Here is a 23,404-nt window from a genome sequence, read left to right on the forward strand (position 1 = left end):
TTAGTGGGGAGGAAAATCTTTGTCCCATTTAGGGAACCCATCTGGTGGACAAAAGAATGGGACAGCACATCACCACCCCGCAGTCTTCTCTCTTTTTTTTTTTTCTCTGAACCATCATTCTGAATCTCCTTGTTTCACATTCAGAAAATGTAATAGCCAAAAGAAGATTACAGGATGCTGACGTTCAAAGATGAAAAACACGTCAATGTGATTCTGAGATGATGCTCACTACTAATGTGACTAGTTTGATGGAAAATGCTAGGTACCACAGATTTAAGATGAAGTCGCCACACCTAGGAAAAAGGACTAACTAGCTACCTTATTAAATCTGGGAGGGAGGGGGCAGTGGGGAGGAATGCATGCGTACCACTTCAAATTCTAATTCCAGCAATAAACACAAGGCTTGACTATTCACCAACACCTGTCTGGAGTGTATTTCCTCTCTGCAGCATCATCCCATGCATAACCAGTTACTGCCATGCCTAAGTCTAGCAACATGCCGGCAAAATATGACAGGACTAAATGCAGTATTCACTGAACCAAAAGAACAGAAATAAGGGGGAAAAATATAAGGAAACCCTAGAGAAGAAATTAAAAAAAAAAAAAGGCAGACCGTGCAATACAAACCAGATCAGGGCTGCTTAGCTAATATGGGCCAACTGCTGTGAAAGAAAAATGCCGAACAGCCCAAGTTGTTTAAAATTCTGTAAACATCCGAACACACACAAACACACACGACACCAACCTAAGGAGGAATGGAAATGTATATTGATCCTTTACAAATGTTACCAGCAATAACATTTGCTGGAAATTAAAAGGAGTCTGATGCCAGAGAATGGAATTCTTGGCTTAAAACAAACAAAAAAACAATCTTGCCACTTTATTTCAAGAGATCTTTAAGGAAAAAATTAAAATGCAGCCTGAGAAGTCTGAAGCAATTAAACATCCTCCTGTTTGCCCATTACAGGGTTTTATTGCTGCTCTACAGAGACTGCAGCAAAACGTGGACTTGGGTTATACTGTGGCATGCTTTGAAAACTGTACAGAAACTGTCACAGAGACAAGGAAGTATATATATATATATACACATACACACACAAAGAGCGGGGCACCACCCCTGTAGTCTTCTTCATAAAAAGAAGCCTTCAACTAAAATAAATTCAGTGTTTTGGGAAAACAGACCTGGTCCGCTCATTAAATTTTTTTGCTGTGTTCTACTGTGATATACAGCTGACAGGGAACTGCTTTTCCCATTTTCTAAGGAAAGAAGGATGAAAACTCAGAGGAAACTGTTCACATACGTAGTCTGCTGTGATGAAAAGGTGGTGGTGATGGCGGGGGAAGAGTGGTGCACATTTTTTGTCCAACAGTCTTTGTCCTTCACATACAGCAGAACTCTCTGCCAATCAGGGCAAATAAACTGGAAAGTTATTCTGATGCTGCTGTCTTATCATAATGTTTGTGAATCAACAAATTAAAAAAAAGCAACAACAAAAAAAAAAACCAACAAGTTGTCCCCATTGACTTTCAGCACCAGCTGTATTCATTATAAACTTTTGTTGAAAAGTCAATAAGAGCCAGAAGAAATCTGCACACCAACTATTTATTAAAAGGATCAAAATACATTTTTCACTCCTTTGCCCCTCTAGGTCACAAAAATATTTTAGAAAATATTTATAGTCAGCAAATGTATCATTAGCTGATAAAAAGGATAAAGTTTCAATAATAGGGTTTATGATGTATTATTTCAAAGCAGTTTCTAAAAGCCAATCAAATAAAAAAAAAAATAATAAACTCTCCCCCTCCTCCCCCTTACTCTGATACAGAACTATATCCAAGAAATATCTTGAAACTATCCCCATGGATGTGTAGATCGCTAGCCTCATTCATATTAAGTGCCTAGCCTCCTGCCAGCCCAGTAATACACCTCCATTTCTTACCGATTCAATAGGCTTGTCTAGTGATGCCTGCTCAATCTCCAAATGTCCATCTTCATATTGATCAAAGTGGTTACCCTACAAAGAAAGAAGAGATTTTGTCAAGAACAAAGAAACAAAAAGCTTTTCCATTGACAATTCTGGAACTTGTGAGCCACAACAATTAAGACCAAGTTCACCTCCTTGAAGATGTGAATCAAACCATGCTACTTCTTAAATTCTGAGGTTCTTCTGTATAGACCCTCTTAGCTTTAAATCTGCCTCAGGGCCAACTTGTCACCATGGTCTAGCTTGTCATCATGCAGACAGCCAGAGAAAGATAAAAGTCCCTATGAGGACAGCAAGGGGAAAGCAAGTAGAGTAGAGCTGCTTACCTGTAACAGGTGTTCTCCAAGAACAGCAGGATGTTAGTTCTCACACATGGGTGACATCAGATGGAGCCCGATGTGAAAAATTTATGTCAAAGTTTCTAGAAAAAAACAAACTTTGACTAGGCACAGTGAGCATGCCCTATACCATGAGTTGTCCCTCTCTTCAGTCTCCTAAAATTATAATAAAACTATTAAAAAAAAAAAATAGAAACCCAACGCCACGGTGTGGTGAGCAGATTTTGTGAGGACCAACATCCTGCTGTCCTTTGAGAACAGCTGTTACAGGTAAGCAACTGATTTCTCAGAGGAGAAGCAAGATGGTAGTCCTCACACATGGGTGAATCCCTAGCTACAGGTTGCTCCAACACAAAAGGGGACCAACAGACACCTATCCGGGGACCAACAGGCACAACACCACTGGTGCTGAGGGTAATAGAGGAGACGACACCCTGAACCAAAACAATGGGCTCTAGGTTGAGAGAGTTGGGTTCTACATCTCAAACAGGTTCCTGAGGACAGACTGGCCAAACCTACTGCTGTGTTGGCCATCCCAATCCAAACAGTAATGTAATGTGAATGTGCGGAGAGAACTCAGAGTTGCAGCCTTGCAGATCTCCACAGGAACTGCTTGCAAGTGGGCCACCGATGTTGCCATGGATCAGACAGAATGAGCCTTGACATGACCCTAAAGATGTGGTCCCGTCTGGGCATAACAGAAGAAGATGCAATCTGCTAGCCAACTGGATATTGTCCGTTTGGCAACAGCAACGCCAAACTTATTCCTATCAAATAAAAGTTGGGTGGACTGTCTATGGGCTTCTGTCCATTCCAGGTAAAAGGTTAAAGCTCGCTTGCAGTCCAAACTGGGCAGTGCTCGTTCGCCTTGGTGTGAATGGGGCCTGGGAAAGAAGACTGGCAGGGTGATTGACTGGTTAAGATGGAAATCTGTCACCAGTTTAGGCAGGAACTTAAGGTGCATATGCAAGACCACCCTCTCACGACAGAACTTAGTATAAGGTGGATAAGTCGCTAAGGCCTGGAGCTCGATGACCCTGTGAAGTGAAGACCTTCCAGATCAGGTATTTTGAGCCACAGGTGTGCAGTGGCTCAAAAGGACCTTTCATCAGCTGAGCCAACACCACACAAGGTCTCAAGAATAGCAAGAGGTCTTAGAAGAGGTTTCAACTGAAGTAAGCCTAGCAAGAAACGTACAACTATGGGCTGTACATAGATGGGCATACCATCTACATCATGGTGGTATGCACCAATCACACTAAGATGAACTCTGATGGAGTTGGTTTTTAAGCCTTACACCTATCGGAGGCTAAGGTAGTCAAGCAGTTTTTGAGGGGGCATGAGAACAGATCTAGGGCCTTCTGTTCACACCACACAGAAAACCTCCTTCACTTCAGTCCATAGGACTTTCTAGTGAAAGGCTTTCTAGAAGCCACCAGGACCAGAGACACATCTTCAGAAACATCAAGTGGCTGCAGGATTAACCTCTCAACATCCAGGCTGTGAGTGACCGGGCCTGGAGGTTGGGATGCCAGTCTGCCCTGATCTTGCGTGATAAGATCCAGGGAAGTCCCCAGACTGATCAGTTTCTGGATGGACAACTCCTGCAGGAGTGGAAACCAGATCTGTCTCGGGCAATGAGGGGCCATGAGGATTATAGTCCCTCTGTCCTCCGAAGGTTCAAGGGAGTCTTCGCCACTAAGGGAATCGGAAGATACACATACAGAAGACCCTTGCCCCAATGACAGGCATAGTCCCAGGCTAGTTTACCGTCTGACCTGGACAGGGAGCAGAGACACCTTCTGGTTGCAGGGGGAAGCAAGCAGTTTTGTCTGGGCTCCCCCGGAGGCAGAAAATCTGATTTGCTACCCCCTGGTCCAGCCTGTCTGCAATCACATTCTCCGTTCTAGCCAGGTACATGGCCCTGAGCACCATCCCCTGGGTCAAGGCCCAGAACCGGATCTGGACCGCTTCCAGACATAGGAGGTACAATCCCACACCTCCCTGCTTGTTGACAAGCAGGCTATATGGTTGTCTGTCTGGATCAGGACAATTTTATTGGAAGGCCGATCTCTGAAAGCCCATAGCATATACCTGATTGCCCGAATTGCTGGGAAGTTGATTTGACAAGAACATTCCTGAGCGGACCACAGTAGATGGGCTTGGCACTCAAGGACATGAGCTCCCCATCCCAGGGTAGATGCATCTGTGGTTTGCACAATTTGAATAGGGAAACTCAGAAAGGAAATCCCCCATTCTAGACTGAGTATCCACCACCAGGACAGAGAGTCCCAGAGGGACAGGGTGACTTGGATGCAATCTTGAAGGCTCAGAGTGGCTTGGCGTCACTGTGAACTCAGGGTCCATTGGGCTCTGCGCATGTCTAAGCGTGCCAAGGGAGTGACATGGACAGTCGAGGTCATGTGACCCAACAGCCTCAAGATGTACCAAGCTGATACCTGCTGGCTCTGTTGCACCTCTGTCGCAATGGTTGCCAGAGCACAGGCTTCTGGTGTGGCAGAAAGGCCCTGGCTTGAGCCTTATCTAGCAAGGCTCTGATGAAGTTCAATTGAAACAGGCTGAGATGGGACTTTGGGTAGCTGAGAATGAACCCTAGTGATTCCAACACTCAAACAGTCAAATGCATGGACCGAATGACCCTTGCCTGAGATGTGCTTTTGACCAGCCAATCATCCAGATACAGGAAAACATGTACTCAGTCTGCAGAGTTATGCCACCACCACGACAGGCATTTTGTGAAGACCCATGGGGTGGATGCAAGCCCGAATGGCAACACTCTGTACTGGAAGTGCTGTATCTCCATCCCAAATTGGAGATACTTCCTATGACTGGGGAAGATCTTGATATGTGTGTGTGTGTGTGTGTCTTTTAGGTCGAGGGAGCCTAGCCAGTCTTCTTTTTGCAAAAGGGGAATCATGGTGCCCAGGGAAACCATCTTGAACTTCAAGGCCCTCAGGGCTAGAAGGGGCCAGAGTCCTCCTGTTTTCTTTGGAATCAGGAAGTACCTGGAGTAGAATCCCCACCTTCATTGTCCTGGTGGTACGGGCTCGACTGCTCTGGCCGTCAAAAGGGAAAAGAGCTCTGCTTGTAGCACCTCCTGATGTGCTATCGGCCCCCAAAATGGGCATGGAGGGCAATTTGGTGTGACACCCAACAGATTTAATTGGTACCCCTGGTGGACGATGGACAAAACCCACTGGTCAGAGGTTACACTGGGCCACCAGTTCACAAAGAACTGCAGCCTGACCCCAACAGGAGGGTCCATCATCCTAGATACAGGCATCTGACATGCTCTCCATGGCCCAGTCAAAACCCCATCCCTGGAAATGACAGAGGAGCTGGCTGGGGCTTGGGAGCTCTGCTGCCTGAAACAGCCGGGGGAGCTCAGATGGTGTGTACAGGATCAAGGAGGCAGAGGATAGTACTTTCTTTGGCAAAAGAAAGACTTCCTGGGCCCCTGCCTCAACAGCCTTCTGGAAGAGGAGGACTGGTCGAGAGTTGTTGGAGGGTTTCATGATGGTCCCAGAGTTGAGCCATAGCATCCTTCATTCTATTTCTGAAGAGATTCTCTCCAGTGCACGGCATGTCTGAGTTGTTCTTGTACCTCTGGGTCTGAGATCAGAGGCCCACAGACATGCCAAGCTTCGGGCGCAGATTCCCATTGCAAAGACCCTCAATGCCATTTTGAAAACACCTTAAGTCGCACGGCCCTCTTGTTTTCCCACACTCCAAACCCTTGTGCACCAGCGACGAGGGTGTCTTGCTGCTGTTGAGGCAGCTTCTCAGCTACCTCCTGCACCTGCAATCTAGCCTGGGCTTAACAGGAGGAGATGCAGTCTGCTAGCCAATTTGAAAGTGTCTTGTTTGGCAATGGCGATAACCAACCTGTTAAAAGAAACAAAATACTGGATGGACCATATATGGGCTTCTGTCCACTCCAGACAGAAAGCTAAGGCTAAGGCTGTCTCGCAGGCCAAACCGCCCATTGCTTGTTCACTTTGGTGCAAATGGGACCTGGGAAAAAATGTGGCAGGACAATGGACTGGTTAAGATGAAAGTCCGACACCACCTTAGGCAACAACTTAGGGTGGTCTTGTGCATGCACCTTAACATGAAAAAAAAAACAACAACTTAGTGTAAAGTAGATAAGTCACTAAGGCCTGGAGCTCACCGACTGCGTGCTGAAGTGACCACACCAAAAAAGATGACCTTCCAGGTCAGATATTTCAGGTCACAGGAGCACAGCCGCTCAAATGGAGCTTCCATCAGCTGAATCAAAACTACATTGAGGACACAGCAGAAAGCCTTAGGGAAGGCTTCAACTGAAGTAGCCCCAGCATGAAATGTACAACTATAGGCTGTATAGAAATGGGCTTACCCTCTACACAATGTTGATATGTGCCAATTGCACTCAAATAACTCTAAACAGAGGTGGTGTTGAAACCAGTTTTGGAGAGGTGTACAAAGTAGTCAAGCAGTTTTTGTGTTGAGCAAGAGAAAGGGTCTAGGTTCTTGTTTTCATGCGACACAGAAAACCTCCCCCACTTCAGTTCATAGGTCTTTCTAGAAGCCATAAGGACACGAGATACAGAGATTGAGAGGTTGTACCCTCAACTTCTCAACATCCAGGCTATGAGCGACAGGGTCTTAAGGTTGGGATGTCACAACCTGCCACAATCCTGGGTGAGATCACCTGGAATTTCTCAGTCTGATCGGTTTCCAGATGGACAACTCCCGAAGGAGTGGAAACCAGATCTGCCTCGGCCAATTGGGGGTTATGAGAATCATAGTCCCCTTGTCTTTGCCACCAGCGGAACTGGAGAATATGTGTACAGAAGACCCTATTCCTCAATGCAGGGCAAAGCTATGTAAGGCTAGCTTGCCATATGTCCTGTACATGGAGCAGAATTGAGGAACCTTCCTGTTCCAAGGAAACACGAACAGGTCTACCTCAGAGCTTTCCCATAGGCAGAAGATCCGATTCGCTACCCCTGATCCAAAGACCATTCGTGGAGTCTGAAGGAGCAACTCAGTATGTCCACTATCCTATTTTCTGTGCAGCCAGATACATTGCTCTGAGCCTTATCGTATGGGAGACGGCCCAGGACCATATATGGACCACCTCGACACAGAGGGTAAGAGTCTGTACCTCCCTGCTTGTTTACATAGCACATTGCCACTTGGTTGTCTGTCTGGATCAACACAATTGTGTTGGACGGTCAGTCTCTGAAAGCCTACAGCATGTACCTGATCATCCGGAGCGCCAAGTTGATTTGACAGATGTTCCCTAGCCTAGGGTGGATGCATCCAGAGTTAGGACAAATTTGAACCCAAGGAATTTAGAAGGGCAGCCCTCGTTCCAATTTCCTGCCACCAGGACAAGAAGCCCCGGAGGAACAGGTGATTCAGATGCAGGCCTGTAGATCCTGAGTGGCCTGAAGCCACTGGATTGTAAGTGCCATTGGGCTCTTCTCATGTGCATGGGTACCAAGGGAGTAACATATTGTGGCAGCCATGTGGCCCAACAGCCTCAACCTAATGAGGAGTGGAGATGAGCAGTATACAGTAATAAGTAAAGACCACAGTATAGGTAGTATAGCGCTGATTATGCAGAGCAGTCATGAATTTGCCTTTGTTTAGAACCACTAGTTAGCGTCCCCAGTACTTTGCATTTAATCTGGAAAACAATTATCTTCAGGAGATGCTGCTGCACTCCCTATTAACTGTTATAAGCTCATCTGATTCCTCTGCATGGCTCTTCTATTCATCACTCCTACATAACTGGCCTTACCACTCATCCTTTGGGCTCCTGTCCCTCCCAACGCAGCCCATGTGGCGAAACATGGTCCATGTCGAGGAACCAAAAATCTGTTCTCTTCAAGCAACTGTGAATAAACAATGAATATGCTGATACCTGCTGGCTCTACTGAATCTCTGCCATGAAGGTCAGTGATGGCCCACTGCCATGGCAAGAAAGCCTTGGTCTGAGCTATGTCTGGCAGGGCTCCTATGAAATCCAACTGAGGTGATTGGCTGAGATGGGGCTTGGAGTTGCTAGGGTTCGACATAAGCTACCCTAACACCAGATGATCATGTGCATGGACCCTTCAGCCCCTGCCAAGAGGTGCCTTGACCAGCCATTCATCCAGATAGGGGAAAACAAATTCCCAGTCTACAAAGGTGCGTTGCCTCCATGGCCAGGCAATTTACAAAGACCCATGGGGCAGACAAGCCAAAACTGCAGAATACGGTACTGGAAATGCTGTTTTCCCATTAGGAATCTGAGATACTTCCAGTGGCTGGGGAAGATTTTGATGTGAATATATGCGTTCTTTGGATCAAGACAGCATAGCCAATCCCCTTTTTGTAGGAAAGGGATCAAGGTGTCCAGGGAAACCTGTTCAGAACCTTGTTCAAGACACTTACATGTTCTTAGTCACCCTGTTTTCTTTGGAATCAGGAAGTACTAGGAGTAAAATCTCTGCCCTCTCTGCCAGGGTGGAATGGGCTCAGCTGCTCTGGCCATTAAAAGGGAGCAAAGCTCCAACAGAAGCACTTCTTGATATGCTACCTGGTCCCCACAATGGACTGAGAAGATTTGGTGGGGCACTCAACAGGTTTAATTTGCACCCTCTGCAAATGATGGCGAGGACCCACAGGTCCAAGGTTATTCTAGGCCACCGGTTCAAATAGAACTGCAGCCTGCCCCAACCAGAAGATCTGTTGCCATATGTACGATGGTCTTGGTTATGCTCCCCCTTTGATACAGTCAAAACCCCGTTCCCAGAGTTGATAAGAGGTCCTGGCTGGGGCTCTGGGGACCTCTGTTGCCTTGGATGGCTTTGAGGGGCCTATTGCTGCTGTTGGGACTGAGAAGGTGGAAGACAGTATCTCCTCAGGCAGAAGAAAGACATCCTAGGGCCAGATCGCAAAGGCATCCTGGATGGGAGAATGGGTTCTGAGTATCAGTGAAGAATCGAGTGTCACATGGTGGTCAAGAATTTGGATCCTTCACCTTATCTCCATCTCCAAAGAGATTCTCTCCTGTGCATGGCACATCAGCAAGTCTTTCCTGCACCTCCTGACAGAGATCAGAGGCCCACAGCCAGGCAAGTCTGCAGGTGCCAATTCCTTGATGCCACCTCAAAAACATAGGTTGAGCGCACCCCATGTTTCCAGAACTCTAGACTCTTGTGCACAAGCAACTGGAGGGTGTCCTACTGCTGTTGAGGCAGCTATTTGGCCACCTACTGCACCTGCTTCATGATATCCTGCATAAACTGGCCCACAAAGAACCAGTAAGGTGCTATGCAGGCAATCAGCATAACTCCTGAAACACTTTCTTCCCAAGAACATCCTGGCCCTTTGAGCCTTCGCTGGGGGCACCAAGGAATAGGTCCGAAGGTGCTTGACCTTCTTGAGAGTGGATTCAACCACAACCAATTGGTGTGGCATCTGCGCTTGTCGAATCCAGAGCCTTTTGGATGAGATTCATCACGTCCACCTTCTTATTCATGGGAACAACAGAGAGGGGGGTTTTCCCACATCCCCATCAGCAACTCCAGAAGAATTTTGTGCACTGGGACTGCTACAATATCCTTTGGAGGCTCCACATACTGGAGAATATCCAGCATTTTGTGCCAAGTATCCTCCTCTGTTTGTAACGTAAAAGGGATGGTATCCATCATCAATTTTGCAAAGCCTGTGAATGTCTTCAGGACGAGAATTCCTTCTGCCATCAGGAGACGGGTCAAAGGGAAGGCCATCCAATGCCTTGGTATCTGAAACACCGGAAGAGCCTTCCTTACAGGGGCTATAGGGACCATCATCCTCACTATCATAGACAAGGGACAGGTCCTGAGGTGCCCTTTCCCTGGCCAATGGTATGGGAACAGGCTCAGCTAGCTGGGTGGGTCTGGACCCAGAAGCTGCTCCCGTCACTGGGAAAGCTTCCTCCTCTGAGGAACTGGGAACGGCCAACAGTTCAGTTGGTGGCGGTTTCGATAATCCAACAGGCATTGGATGCTGCCCCAGGTTTAGATGCTGGGGAAGGTGTCGTTAGCACTCCGATGAGCGCACGCAGGGATTCGAACGGAAACTCGAGGAGGGACGATACCGAGCCCAGTGCTGTAGATGCCCCGATGCAGAGGTCCTGAAGTGCCTTCCCCATTGCCTATTACTGTCTCTTCAGCTCTTCCTTGAAGATCACCAACGTCAAGACTGACTGGGATGAAGGAAGTGTGGCAGATTCCTCTTTGGAATTGGTGGCGGACAGTGGGACCGGAGGCGGCCATGGTTAACCCCTGAGAACCGTGAAGGACAGGCTCTCCTCACCACAGGATCAGTTCAGAGGCATCCCAGCTGAGGTTAATTTATTCTGTGCCCGGCACCATGCAACAACAGGGACAGATGCCAATGCTTCTTCGGCTTCCCTTTACGCTCAGATCAGTTCTTCCCCGGTGCTGAGGCTAAAGTTGACAGACCCAATGTCTTCTACCTACAAGAGGTGAGCGATGGCCCATCTCTGGGGTCCCTGGAAGCCCTTGATGCTGACAGAGCTGATGGCCCCGCTAAATTCTATGGCTCGATGGCATTCCGAGGTACCGCAATGTTGATGACTCTGATGCTGATTAATCAGTTTTTCCCTGCATCCTTTTGGGAGTCACTTGTGCACACGTGCCGCAAACCTAGATGTCATGTGATGTCCCCAGACAGAGGACACATCTACCATGGGGATCCATCACAGACATAGTCCTCGCATACTGAGAGTATCACTTGAACCCCATTGACGTTGCGAAAGTAAAGGGACATGATGTCAAAATCGATGGCGGTGGCTATTGATGGCCAGCAGGCACTGAGCGAACCACCATCCTAGGGGGATCAACTGTAAAAGGAAACATACCGAAACTTTGAAAACCCTGACATGATAAAGGGAGAACCAAGGGGGACCCATGTCGACCATGCAACCTGAAGTGCAAAAAATGCAAAAATTAGAAGAAAAAACTCCTGTTAAGAAGAAACTAACTTCTCCACCGCAATGAAGAGGCTGAGGAGACCCGTGTGATATAATGCATGCCGGAGCATGCTCAGAGAGACTCAGTGAAAGTTCTAGAAACTTTGATATAAGTTTTATGAGCCGGGCTGCATCGGATGTCATCACCCATGTGTGAGGACTGCCATCCTGTTTGACCTTGGAGAAAATTAAATATTCTTTCCAATAAGTTCTCTCTTTGAGAAAGAAACTGCAATGGATAAGGATTTTTTTTTTTAAAGAAAAAATCCAGTTTAGTCATGGACAGATAACAGATGTCTTGTGTATAAATATGACAATGTAGACTATGATGAATCCAGAATTTCTCACATTTCTAGGTATGTTTAACTATCTTAAAATACTTGGAAATTCATTTATTTCAGATTTAGTTTGAAAATCTGTAAAATGATAAAGCCTGAAGATAGATTTGTGTCATAATCCAAATACAATTAGCCTCTGCATTAACAGTACCTGAAATTTGGATTGTTACAGACCACAATTTAACAGATTTTGTACATACAACTACAGAAAAAAAAACCCACCGTATACGTCAAGAAAGAATACAATTATGCCTATCAACATAACTAGCAATTATGCATGCATTTCTCTTTCCTTTTCAGCAAAGAATTATGGTTGCCATGCTTAGTGCACATGGATATGTAGAATTAAGGGTCAACAAGAGGGTAGTAGACGATACCTTTGTCAGGTACCTGTGACTTGGATTGGCCACTGTTGGAAACAGGATACTGGGCTTGATGGACCCTTGCTCTGACCCAGTATAGGCATGTTCTTTTTACCTTAATATATCTGTGACAAGCTTTCGAGTTATCCTCTCCCTTATGTTGAGGAAAAAAAAGCGCAGTTACACTGGATTTAAAAATAGTACAGAATCATCTAGGTCTTAAGCTGCCTGCCTATATAGGTCAGTAAAGGAAAAGGGGAGGGGAGGGGAGGGGGGAAGCCAGAGTCCTTCAGACAGTAAAAGCTTTACAGCCAATGTCTAAGCCCTTAGGTGTTTGATCATCCTAATTTCAATTTTTTTCTGTTTTACTGAACTGAAGTTCCCTTTACTGAGCTATAATGGCATATGTAGGCAGTCTAAGACCTATATGACTCTGTACTATTTAAAACCAGTCTGTTTCTCACTGACCTGAAGAGGCTGATGTAATAAGCGGGCCGATACCTGCCATTGGACGCGTGTTTTCCCTTACCCCTTATTCAGTAAGGGGTGGAAAACGAGCGTCCAACCCGCCGAACCTAATAGCACCCTCAACATGCAAATACATGTTGCTGGCCCTATTAGGTATTCCCGTGCGATTCACAGATCGATACTCTAAGGCCGCGGTAGAAACAGTGCGGCAGTGTCAGGCGCACCCTCGTTCCCCACACGCACAGTTCTCTTCACCTACCGCTCGATACTCTCTTCAAATTGCATGCAAATGCATGCTGCGGCTGCAAAGCCTTAGGCAAGCTTTAGGCCCGCGCAACCCATTTTACTGTATAGAGCGCCTATACAGTATCCTGGATTCGCGGGCCTAACGCTTCACGGCCGCGCTGGTATCTGTCATTTCAAATGACATTTGAAATGACAGGTACCAGAAAGTGGACAGTTATGTTCCCCGATGCTTGGCAAACTTTCCCCCAGTCCCCGCTCACCTGCCCTGGCCCCGTCCGGTCTCCGGTGCAGCCCCAGTCCTGTCTCCTCCTCCCGAAGCAAAAAAAAAACAAAACCGAAAGAGTAGCAAGGCTCGGGCCTGCTACGGTAGTCCCTTCTCCTCTCCTCCCGATTTCGGCGCTCAAGGCGGCCGTGCATTCATCCAGGCAGAGGGAGCCGGAGGCCGCTTTCGCCGCCGGCTCCCTCTGCCTGGATGAATGCACGCCCACCCGGCCGCCTTGAGCGCCGAAATCGGGAGGAGAGGAGAAGGGAGAAGGGACTACCGTAGCAGGCCCGAGCCTTGCTACTTTTTCGGTTTGTTTTTTTTTTGCTTCGGGAGGAGGGGACAGGACTGGGGCTGCACCGGAGACCGGATGGGGCCTTGAGCGCCGAAATCGCCCCCATTTTTTTACACTTTATTCCCGTTTTAACTTTCGAACACCACACTAACACCAAGTAGAGGGTAGGCGGTAAACTAACAGGTTAAGGACGCGGCAAAATAGTGGGTTACAAAGGAGATAATCTGAGCGTGCATCACAGTATCGGAGGGGAATAGCTAATTCCTTCATTATACAGCTAATTCGTTCATTTACATATCATATACATGCTGCGTGCGGAAAGGGTTATGCGTCTGTTTTAAGAAGCGCTAAGGACGCGTGAAACTGGAGACTGGATCGCCTTACGCATCCGAATTGTGCACTCCCAGCACGTTACAGACGGGAAATCTTCAACCGCACGTTACAGTATCGACCTGTCAGTAAGTAAAATGTGCAGCCAAGCCGCACATTTTACTTTCAGAAATTAGCGCCTACCCAAAGGTAGGCGCTAATTTCTTCTGGCACCGGGAAAGTGCCCAGAAAAGCAGTAAAAACTGCTTTTCTGTGCACCCTCTGACTTAATATCATGGCGATATTAAGTCAGAGGTCCCAAAGAGTAAAAAAAAAGAAAAAAAAAATTGAAATCGGCCGGCGGCTCGAAAACTGGACGCTCAATTTTGCTGGCGTCCGGTTTCCGAGCCTGTGGCTGTCAGCGGGCTCGAGAACAGACACCGGCAAATTTGAGCGTCAGCTGTCAAACCAGCTGACAGCCGCCGCTCCGGGCCAAAAGGAGGCGCTAGGGACGCGCTAGTGTCCCTAGCGCCTCCTTTTGCCCATTTCTACCGCCGGGCCTCATTTAAATACTGTATCGCGTGCACAGGCGAGTGGTCTGGGCATTCGCCCGCTCTCCCGCGGACTTTACTGAATCGGCCCGAAGGTGTGCTCTGCACAGCGCACAGGTTAACCCTCAGTTCTACACACAATATGTCTTAAAGTTAGTGGCCTCGTATGTAAGTTACATGCTAATGACAGCATTAGCTGGTACCCACAGTGCAGAGAGGTGCGCTGGCTTATCTTTTGTTTTCTTAGAGCTGGAAACTTAACTCCTAATCTGAGGTGAATAAGTTTATAGGCCTCATGTTAATCTATGGGTGAAATATGGGATTCTGATGCCAGGTCGTGTAGTCTGTATTTTATGCGCAGAAAACACATTTATGTGCAGAAGTCTTGTTTTGTTGTACACTAAACCTTTTTGCATATTTTCTGGTTTAAGGGCAATTTGTTTTTAAAACTACGATGCATGAGCATACCATTAGTTTACTACATTGGGAGTTTTAAAAAGATTAGTTTGTGTGAAAGAAATTGTGTGCTAAAATTTCAGCACACAGTTTTAACATTCAGATTTTTACATTGGCCCTAAAAAGAGGAGAATGCTCAAAAGCCAGATGCAGATGAACATTTTTTATTGGACTAACTTAATACAACGTGTTTGTGAGCCTTAGATTCTACTCTGTGTCATTAACTTAAAGAATGTTTTTTGCTATATTTAACTGAAATAATTCAATAAGGAAAACAAATGGACTTGGTAGGACAATTCAATCACCACCAGAGCTTTTGTAAACTAGAGCACTTAGCCTGAGAATTCTACATCAAACAACTCAAGACTGTTTTTGATAAACTGATGTCATTGACAGGAAATTAACCCAACTCTGAAATTTAAAAGGCTCCGTGTATGCTGAATTTTATTGACTGTGGATCACCGGCAGAATACAAGGGTAAATTAGCACCATTTTAAAGTTAACTAGTAGGTGGCAGTTAAAGAAGAGACACCACATTTAGTATGAAAATATCTGCAGAACAGCCTCATTGTGAGCCTTCTGGGGACAGAGAAACAACTACAGTACCTGAATGTAATCTGCTCTGAAGTGCGGAAAAGCAGAATATGAAAATAAAATAAATACACACACTTCTTCCAATTACCAGCCCATCTTAAACTGATCAAATTAAGTATTATAAACAACTGCTATCCTCCCTTCCAATAACTTCAGTGAGCTTGCTGGCAATATCAAATCCTGGATTGTCATAGAATGTTGGAACTGGAAAGAGATAGTCCTGGGGGAATTCTGCACTACTGTGGAGTGCCGAATTTGTGCAGAATTCCCCCCCCCTGCGCAGAAGTTCGGCATGCTGTGAACGTAGTGCGCCATTCGCGGAGGCCCCCGCATGCCTTGGGACCCGCTCCACTTGCAGCAAAGATGAAGGTCCCAGTGAGAGTGAATGTGTGTAGAGAGGTGTGTGTGTGAGGTTGGGGAAGGGAGAGGTGTGAGAGAAGGGAGGGGTGTGAGAGAGATAGATAGCAGGGGGAGCCTATATGAGGACATTGTGAAGGAGTGCGTATGTGTGAGAGAGATTGGGAGCTGGTGTGCATGAAAAAGGGATTCTGTGTATGTGAGAGTGCTAGCCTGTGTGAAGGGGTGCGTGAGAGAGAGTCATAGGTAGCCTGTGTGAGGGTGTGTATGCACGAGAGCGGGACCCTGCATGAGAGGATGTGTGTGTATGTGTATTAGAGAGAGGGAGCATGTATTTTATTTGTTATTAGTATTTATTCAATTGTCTCCAAGTTCATTTTCCTGTTCCATGTAAGACTCGCATGTTAAGTCACTCCAATGTTATATGTAAACCGAAATGATTAGCAACATTGTTGCTAGAATTTCGGTATATAAAAAATGTTAAATAAATAAATAAATGTATGTGAGAGAGAGGGACAGAGGGAGACTGTGTGAGGGGCAGTACGAAGAACGGGGTCAAACTCTGACTGGCGATAGAGTGGATGGGGTTGAGTCTAGAGATGGAGGTGAGAGATACTAGCAGGTGGAGGAGTTGGAGCCTGAGAAGGCAAAGTGGCCAGGGGAGTAGGGAGAGCGAGGGGATTTCTAGGGAAATTCTGCTCAAAATATTTAAAATTCTGCATCTTTAAGTAATAACTTTTTTCTGTATTAATTTAAAATGTAATTACTTAAAGACTGACGTAAATTGTGTTATTTTGACAAATATAAAGTTTGTAGAATTTTAAATTTTTTTGCACAGAATTCCTCCAGGGGTAAGAGAGACTCAAGAGATCATTTAGCCTATTTCCCCTCTTCCAAGCAGGATCCAATTTACCTAAAACCAGTCCTAGGAGGTCTGTAAAGACCACTCTTAACCTCCAGTGACTGTTTCCATTTCCTCTACAGGTAATCCATTCCAATGTTCCATTGCCCTTCATGTTAGAATGTTCTTGTTAACGTGGAACCTAACCCTACCGATACAGTACAGACACGTAAAAACACGTAAAAAAAAGAGTGCGGCAGAGCCGGGCGCACATTTTAATTTGCAAGCCGCTCGATTCAGTGTTCAAATTAGACGCAAATCCAAGCGGCGGCAAAGAAGCGTCAAAAGCGCGCCTATGAAGTGGTAGGCGTTCGCAAACCATTTTACTGTATAGAGCGGTATACAGCGCCTATACAGTATCCAGTGTGCGCTGGCGCCATACCTGTCATTTCAAATGTCATTCCAGCAGGTAAGTAGATGGTTCTTTTCTACAGACACCGGGGCCACTGCCCTGAGCATCCGAACGTCCGTTATCGGAGGCCACCCTCAACCTTCCACGTCCGGGCACTTAAGGACGTGCAAGGAAGTCCGGGCGTCTGTGAAGGTCGGGGCCTCCGAGCATGGACGCCCATGATTGGAGGCCCGGCTGCCTTCCAAACATCCATGGCCGCTGCCTTGAGCGCCCGACCGTCCAAGTTCGGGGCTTCCGAGCATGGACGCCTGGAAAGAGACGGGAACGCTGCCTTCCAACGTCCACGGCTGCTGCCTTGAGCTTCCGGCCGGATGTCCAAGGTTGGGGCCTCCTATCATGGATGTGCAAGGACGTCCGGGTGTCTGTGAAGGTTGGGGCCTCCGAGCACGGACACCCGGAAACAGACGGGAACGCTGCCTTCCAACGTCCATGGACGTTCCCGCCTCTTTCCGGGCGTCTGTGATCGGAGGCCCCGCTGCCTTCCAAAGTCCATGGTCGCTGCCTTGGGTGCCCAGCCGGACGTCCAAGGTCGGGGCTTCCGTTCATGGACGTTCCTGCCTCTTTCCCTGTTGGCCTCTCCAATCTGCCTTGTAGAATTCGCTTGCCGAGCATTTCTTATTCTGCTTCTCAACCAAATGAAAGATCGCCAGAGCCAATATATACATGTTGTCCTTGACTCTGTCCAGTCCGAAGCTGACTGAACACCACACTAACGCCAGGGTCAGGTTAGGTGGTAAATATTTATTTAGAATTTTTCTATACCGACATTCTTGAACAAGGATATCAAATCATATCGGTTTACAATTGAACAGAACAGTCGCGGCTATGGCGTTACATCGAACATATATAGAGGTTAAAGACGCAGTAAATAAGCTGGTTAAAAACGCGATAATTTGGGTGCGCGTTACTGTATCGGGGGGGGGGGGGGGGGGGAATAGCTAATCCAATCATTAACATATCATATACATGCGGCGGGCAGAAATGGATACACGTCTTTTTCGGCAAGCGCTAAGGACGCGTAAAAGCAGATACTGAATCGCGTGTCCGTCTTACATGCTCAAAACGTGCGTCCAAAGCGGGTTAAAAACCACGCAACCGCGGTCGTGCTTTACTGTATCGGCCCATCTGTTCCTAAAGAAGGTGAAACAAGTAGTAATGCGTTTAGACTGCAACACAACAGACTTATGCTAGACAGACATTGCTATTACCCTACATTGCAACTGCATTTTTCTCCTTTCTAGCTTTTGCTAAGAAGCCATATCACCTTCTCGCAGAGTGTTACCCATGCTGCTCTCTGTCTGCAATATCATTTACAATCTATCAGCTGGGTGGTGATTTGTTTGGTGCAGAATTCTTCTCACTTTCTCAAGTGTCAAAGCACATTATCTACAAGTCACTCCACTGCAGCAACACATCCAACTGACGACAAAGCCTGGCCACAAAACCACTTTAGGATTTACAGAATTTAACTATGAAAATAGAAACCCAGAAAAAGAAATATGTGCATAGAGTTTTCAATAAAACCAAAACTACCTCAGTTTTATAGGATATATCCATCACCTTATTTTCTTTTTTTTTTTAAACTCAATCGAGATGCAAATCAATATACAGTTTAACAAACTATAAATACTGATGTTGAAAAACAAAACAAAAAAAACCCCTATTAACTATTTCCAAATTTCCATGAGGTGTAAGTATGCCTAAATCTGGGACAACCCCTGCCCTTAGGTGTGTATGGATGGCAAGAATAGGTCAGTAGTTGCTCCATAAGCTTCATAAGTCCTCAAGATATTCCCTAGAATCCCATTTTCTAAGCATTTCAGAACTACATATTTAATAGTTAGGAATACAGCTAGAAACTTTTAAAACAAATGTTGTCAAGGAATGGAGCTTGAAAGCATCAGAGGAGTTTCAACATTCTGACAGATCTATTGGTGTCCCAGAAAGCTGAAGAGATGAAAAGATGAAAAGTTCAAACCTTGGGATGTAATTGTCTACAACATTTTTTTTATTTAGAAAAAGACAAGGTAAAATACATTAATTCACTCCTCACTGCCCCCCCCCCCCCCAACTCATTAACATTAACCAGAAATCCAGACAAGTGAATGCTGCAAAATGACTCATCAGGTACTGGGTGGTCTGAACAGCATGACTATAGCTGTAAATACCATATTTGTTTTCTCTGTTACCAACTAGTGATCTGGAGAAAAAGATCTATTTTTTAAAGTCTAAGAAAATGAACTCAAAATAATAAGATGCTTATTGGATATGACAAGGCAAGTTGACTTTGTGAGGGTTTGCTATAAGGAGGAGATAATACTTTACTGGCTGGCAGTCTCCTGACCTCAACATCATTGAGCCACTTTGGGGAGAACTCAAACATGCAGTTCATGCTAGACAACCAAGGAATTTACAGGATCTAATGGCTTTTTGCCAAGAGGAATGGGCAGCTTTACCATATGATAAAATAAAGGGCTTTATTCACAACTATCACAAAAAACTGCATGGAGGCAATACATATTAAGAACCAAGGGTATGCAAACTTTTGAACAGGTCCATTTTATTACTTCCTTTATTGCTATGGTCTGTTTAGTGATTATGGGGTAGATTTTCAAATACCACGAATAGGCGTACTTTTGTTGGCGCTCCAGGCGCCAACAAAAGTACGCTGGATTTTAGTAGATACGCGCGGAGCCGCGCGTATCCGCTAAAATCCGGGATCGGCGCGCGCAAGGCTATCGATTTTGTATAGCCGCGCGCGCCGAGCCACGCAGCCTACCCCCGTTCCCTCCGAGGCCGCTCCGAAATCGGAGCGGCCTCGGAGGGAATCCTCTAACGCCCTCCCCTCACCTTCCCCTCCCTTCCTCTACCTAACCCACCCGCCCGGCCCTGTCTACACCCCCCCCCCCTTACCTTTCTCCGGGGATTTACGCCTCCCGGAGGGAGAAGTAAATCCCTGCGCGCCAGCGGGCCTGTTGCGCGCCGGGACGCGACCTGGGGGCGGGTACGGAGGGCGCGGCCATGCCCCCGGACCGCCCCGGGCCCTAGCCACGCCCCGTACCCACCCCCAAAACGCTGCCGACACGCCCCCTAAACGCCACGACGACCGGGCCCGCCCCTGACACGCCCCCCTCGGAGAACCCCGGGACTTACGCGAGTCCCGGGGCTCTGCGCGCGCCGGTAGGCCTATGTAAAATAGGCTCACCGGCGAGCAAGGCTCTGAAAATCCGCCCCTAAGCTATTATGTGAGACATAATTGTTTCAAATTAAACTTAAAAAAAAACCAAACATTTTGTCTGATCACTCATGTTTCCTTAAAATGCTACACATCTTACAAATTCTGCAAGGGGTATGTAAACTTATGAGCATGACTGTATATCTAATATTAAGATTCTAAGTAACAATATGCCAATGGTCACAATTTCTCTAATCTGAGTTCAATCAGTGAGCAAAGGACTTGAGAGTATTTGCTCAATTTGTCAAAAGAAACACTCTCGTGTAACGTTATCCATACCCCAATGAATTTAATTTTCTGAGATGGGATGAGTGTTGACTTTTTGAAATTCATGAGGAATCCACTAGGCTACTCCTCCACTCCATTAACTGCTATTAATCAAGTTGATTTAGGGAATGGCCTCTGCTACTACTGGTATCAGTAGCATGGGATCTTCTTAGTGTTTGGGTACTTGCTAGGTACTTGTAGCCTGGTTTAGCCATGGTTGGAAACAGGATGCTGGGCTTGATGGACCCTTGGTCTGACCCAGTACGGCAATTTCTTATGTTCTTATGAAAATAGGATCTAACAAATCCAGATGAAATCCTTGTTCCAGTAACCTTGATGGGGACACTGCTCTATAAATTGGCAAAAGTAAAAAATATCACCTTCTGCCCCTAAAATTCTTTCTGGATGTATTGAAGATACTGATGATTTTGTGAAGAGTTGCATCAGGAGCAGCTCAGCCCAGTACAACAATGCAGAAGCCTGCTGCAATGAAATGTTGAGGGAGAATCAAAGGCATCAAGGCTCAATGCATCAAGCACTCTGGAATTCAGTGCATCAAGTGTTCCTTCACCAGTCACGTTGATGGCACTGAAGCAACGTGCGCTGGTGGGTTGGCTGTAATCGACTGGTTAGAGACTCTCTGCTTTTTCGGCTGATTGCATTACTGATTCTGAAGACTAGCATTTCTGTTTGTTAGCCCCAAATTTTGATTTTTGGTTGCTCGACCTCGAGGAAGTATAAGGGCTCTTGGCCGGCTCCAGTGACAGGGTAGCTTCTTGAGGAGCTCCTGGGGAATAAGATGAGGCTCTGCAGCAGGAGGAGGACTGGCTGCAGCTCTTCAGGAACATATACAAAATTCTTTCATCTTCCAGGTCCTGGACTTTTAGATGCATGGAGACATCTGGTCACACTGGTAGTAATTTGTCTGGTCATGGTTCGGTTCGGTTCTAGGCACCAGTTATAGATATCATGTCCATCTGTAATGGACATTTTTTTGCCCACATACACAGTCTTTGAAGCCACTAATAGTAGGCTTTTTGGTGTTTGACATCCTGTGATGAAAAGAAAAAGTTTTGTTTTGTTTAAGATACCACCAAAAAGTACTGTTGGGAGAGGTTGCTAGGGCAGCGTGGCAAAGTATTAAATGCCCTGCCAGCGTGGCAGGGCATTTAAAATCCGGCCCACTGAGCATGCCCAGTATGCCTATACCACACATCCATGCAGGGCCCCTCTTCAGTCTCGTAACATAGAACTACGATTAAAATAAAAATAGGAGGGACTGCTCTAGCGACATTGACTAGAATGGCTGCCTAACTCTGGAGCTCCTCTCCCCTGCACCTATTATACCTCACATATCAGTATGAAATTTGAGAAAGCCACCAAGCGGAAAACTGCCGACCTCAAGCAATTTTTGTTTAGCAAAGTCACTGCGGCCCTTTCTGGTGAGGAGGAAGAGATGAACATGCAGGTCGGCAATGGCAAAGTCGGAGGCTTCGGCACCTGATCTGTCGGTAACAACTGGCCCTTCCGATTTCCCTACTAAGAACAAGCTCTGAGGCTGGTTTTCCGAATTGTGATCGGACATGAAACAGCATAAAGCAGAATTACTGTCCTCCATTGCTGAGATCCGTGAAGACCTTGCGGCCCTGGAAAATGGGGTCAATTAATTAGACGAGAGTGGAGAATCACAACACTATACTTACCAGCACGGCGGTGCAACAGAAATCACTACAAAAGGAACGTGCCTCTCTAACAGACAAATTGGGAGGACCTAGAAAACAGGTCCCGACGCTGCAACCTGCGAATTCTCGCACACTAAGCTGACCGAGCTCCCGATAGTGATATCACTCCTTCCTTATAAACTTAATACTTGATTACCCTTGATTGACATATATATATATATATATATATATATATATATATAAGGAAGGAGTGATATCACTATCGGGAGCTCGGTCAGCTTAGTGTGCGAGAATTCACAGGTTGCAGCGTCGGGACCTGTTTTCTAGGTCCTCCCAATTTGTCTGTTAGAGAGGCACGTTCCTTTTGGAGAAAAACAAGCACCCTTATTATTCAATAAACCATCTAAAAAATATGACGTTTGATAAAATTATTACTTTTTATTCAAAATTTTAACAATAATGGCTTATCAACACATTATAAAGTGCATTTTGAGTAAATCATTGATTACTTCAAAGAATAATATCAAGTCCATATAATTATGTCCCTCAACCTTCTCCTACTTCTTATCTCAATCTCACCCTTACCAGACTTTGTGCTCCCTAACCACATATTGATAAGCCATTATTGTTAAAATTTTGAATAAAAAGTAATAATTTTATCAAACGTCATATTTTTGAGATGGTTTATTGAATAATAAGGGTGCTTGTTTTTCTCCAAAAACTAGTTTTTTGGGGGGTTTTTTTTGTATATATCATAGTTATAGCACCTGTGGAGTTAATATAGCCAAAACTTTTTTTGATAGCCAAAAATAGAGAACCTCAGATATCAAATCTCGAGACTGAGCAAGTAAGGGTAAGCTATGGCCTACTTCTAATCCAGGACACCCGCAGTTAGCCAGGTGTCGGTTATATCTCTATCCGAGGTTCTCTATTTTTGGAGCAGCCGTGGGCAGTATGCAGAGTCCATCTGTCTACACTAAGGAAAACGAAATTATCGGGTAAGTAATTTCTCCATTTCCCAGCGTGTAGCCAAATGGAGTCTGCCGACTCCTAGTCAGGACATTTAGATGGCGAAGGAGGCGGAGTCTTCAGAGTCCTTATGTTCATCTGAAGATGGTCTCGAGATGGTTTGGTTCATGTGAAACCATTTTTGGTAAGACGGAGGAGACCGTACGCAGTTGTATGGTTCTAGGTGTGAGCCTAGGGACGGTTCCCGACAGGATAGTGCCTGAGTTTGGAGATGCAACGAGCTGAAGCACCAAGGATGCCGCCTTCAATGTTAAGAGGCTTGGTGGCAGACCACAAGTTGGTC

At 46.0% G+C, this 23,404-nt stretch overlaps 1 protein-coding gene across 1 annotated transcript in view; it reads right to left on the reverse strand.

The window, feature by feature from the left end:
- GPATCH8 (G-patch domain containing 8) overlaps positions 1–23,404 on the reverse strand; it is a 152,112-nt gene that overhangs the window by 89,206 nt on the left and 39,502 nt on the right. Inside the window, 1 exon segment of the mRNA XM_029573615.1 lies at positions 1,941–2,015. Within this exon segment, the coding sequence (XP_029429475.1) occupies positions 1,941–2,015 (75 nt within the window).

This window comes from Rhinatrema bivittatum, chromosome 12 (genome assembly GCF_901001135.1).
Source record: "Rhinatrema bivittatum chromosome 12, aRhiBiv1.1, whole genome shotgun sequence".
In the NCBI taxonomy this organism is placed as follows: Eukaryota; Metazoa; Chordata; class Amphibia; order Gymnophiona; family Rhinatrematidae; genus Rhinatrema; species Rhinatrema bivittatum.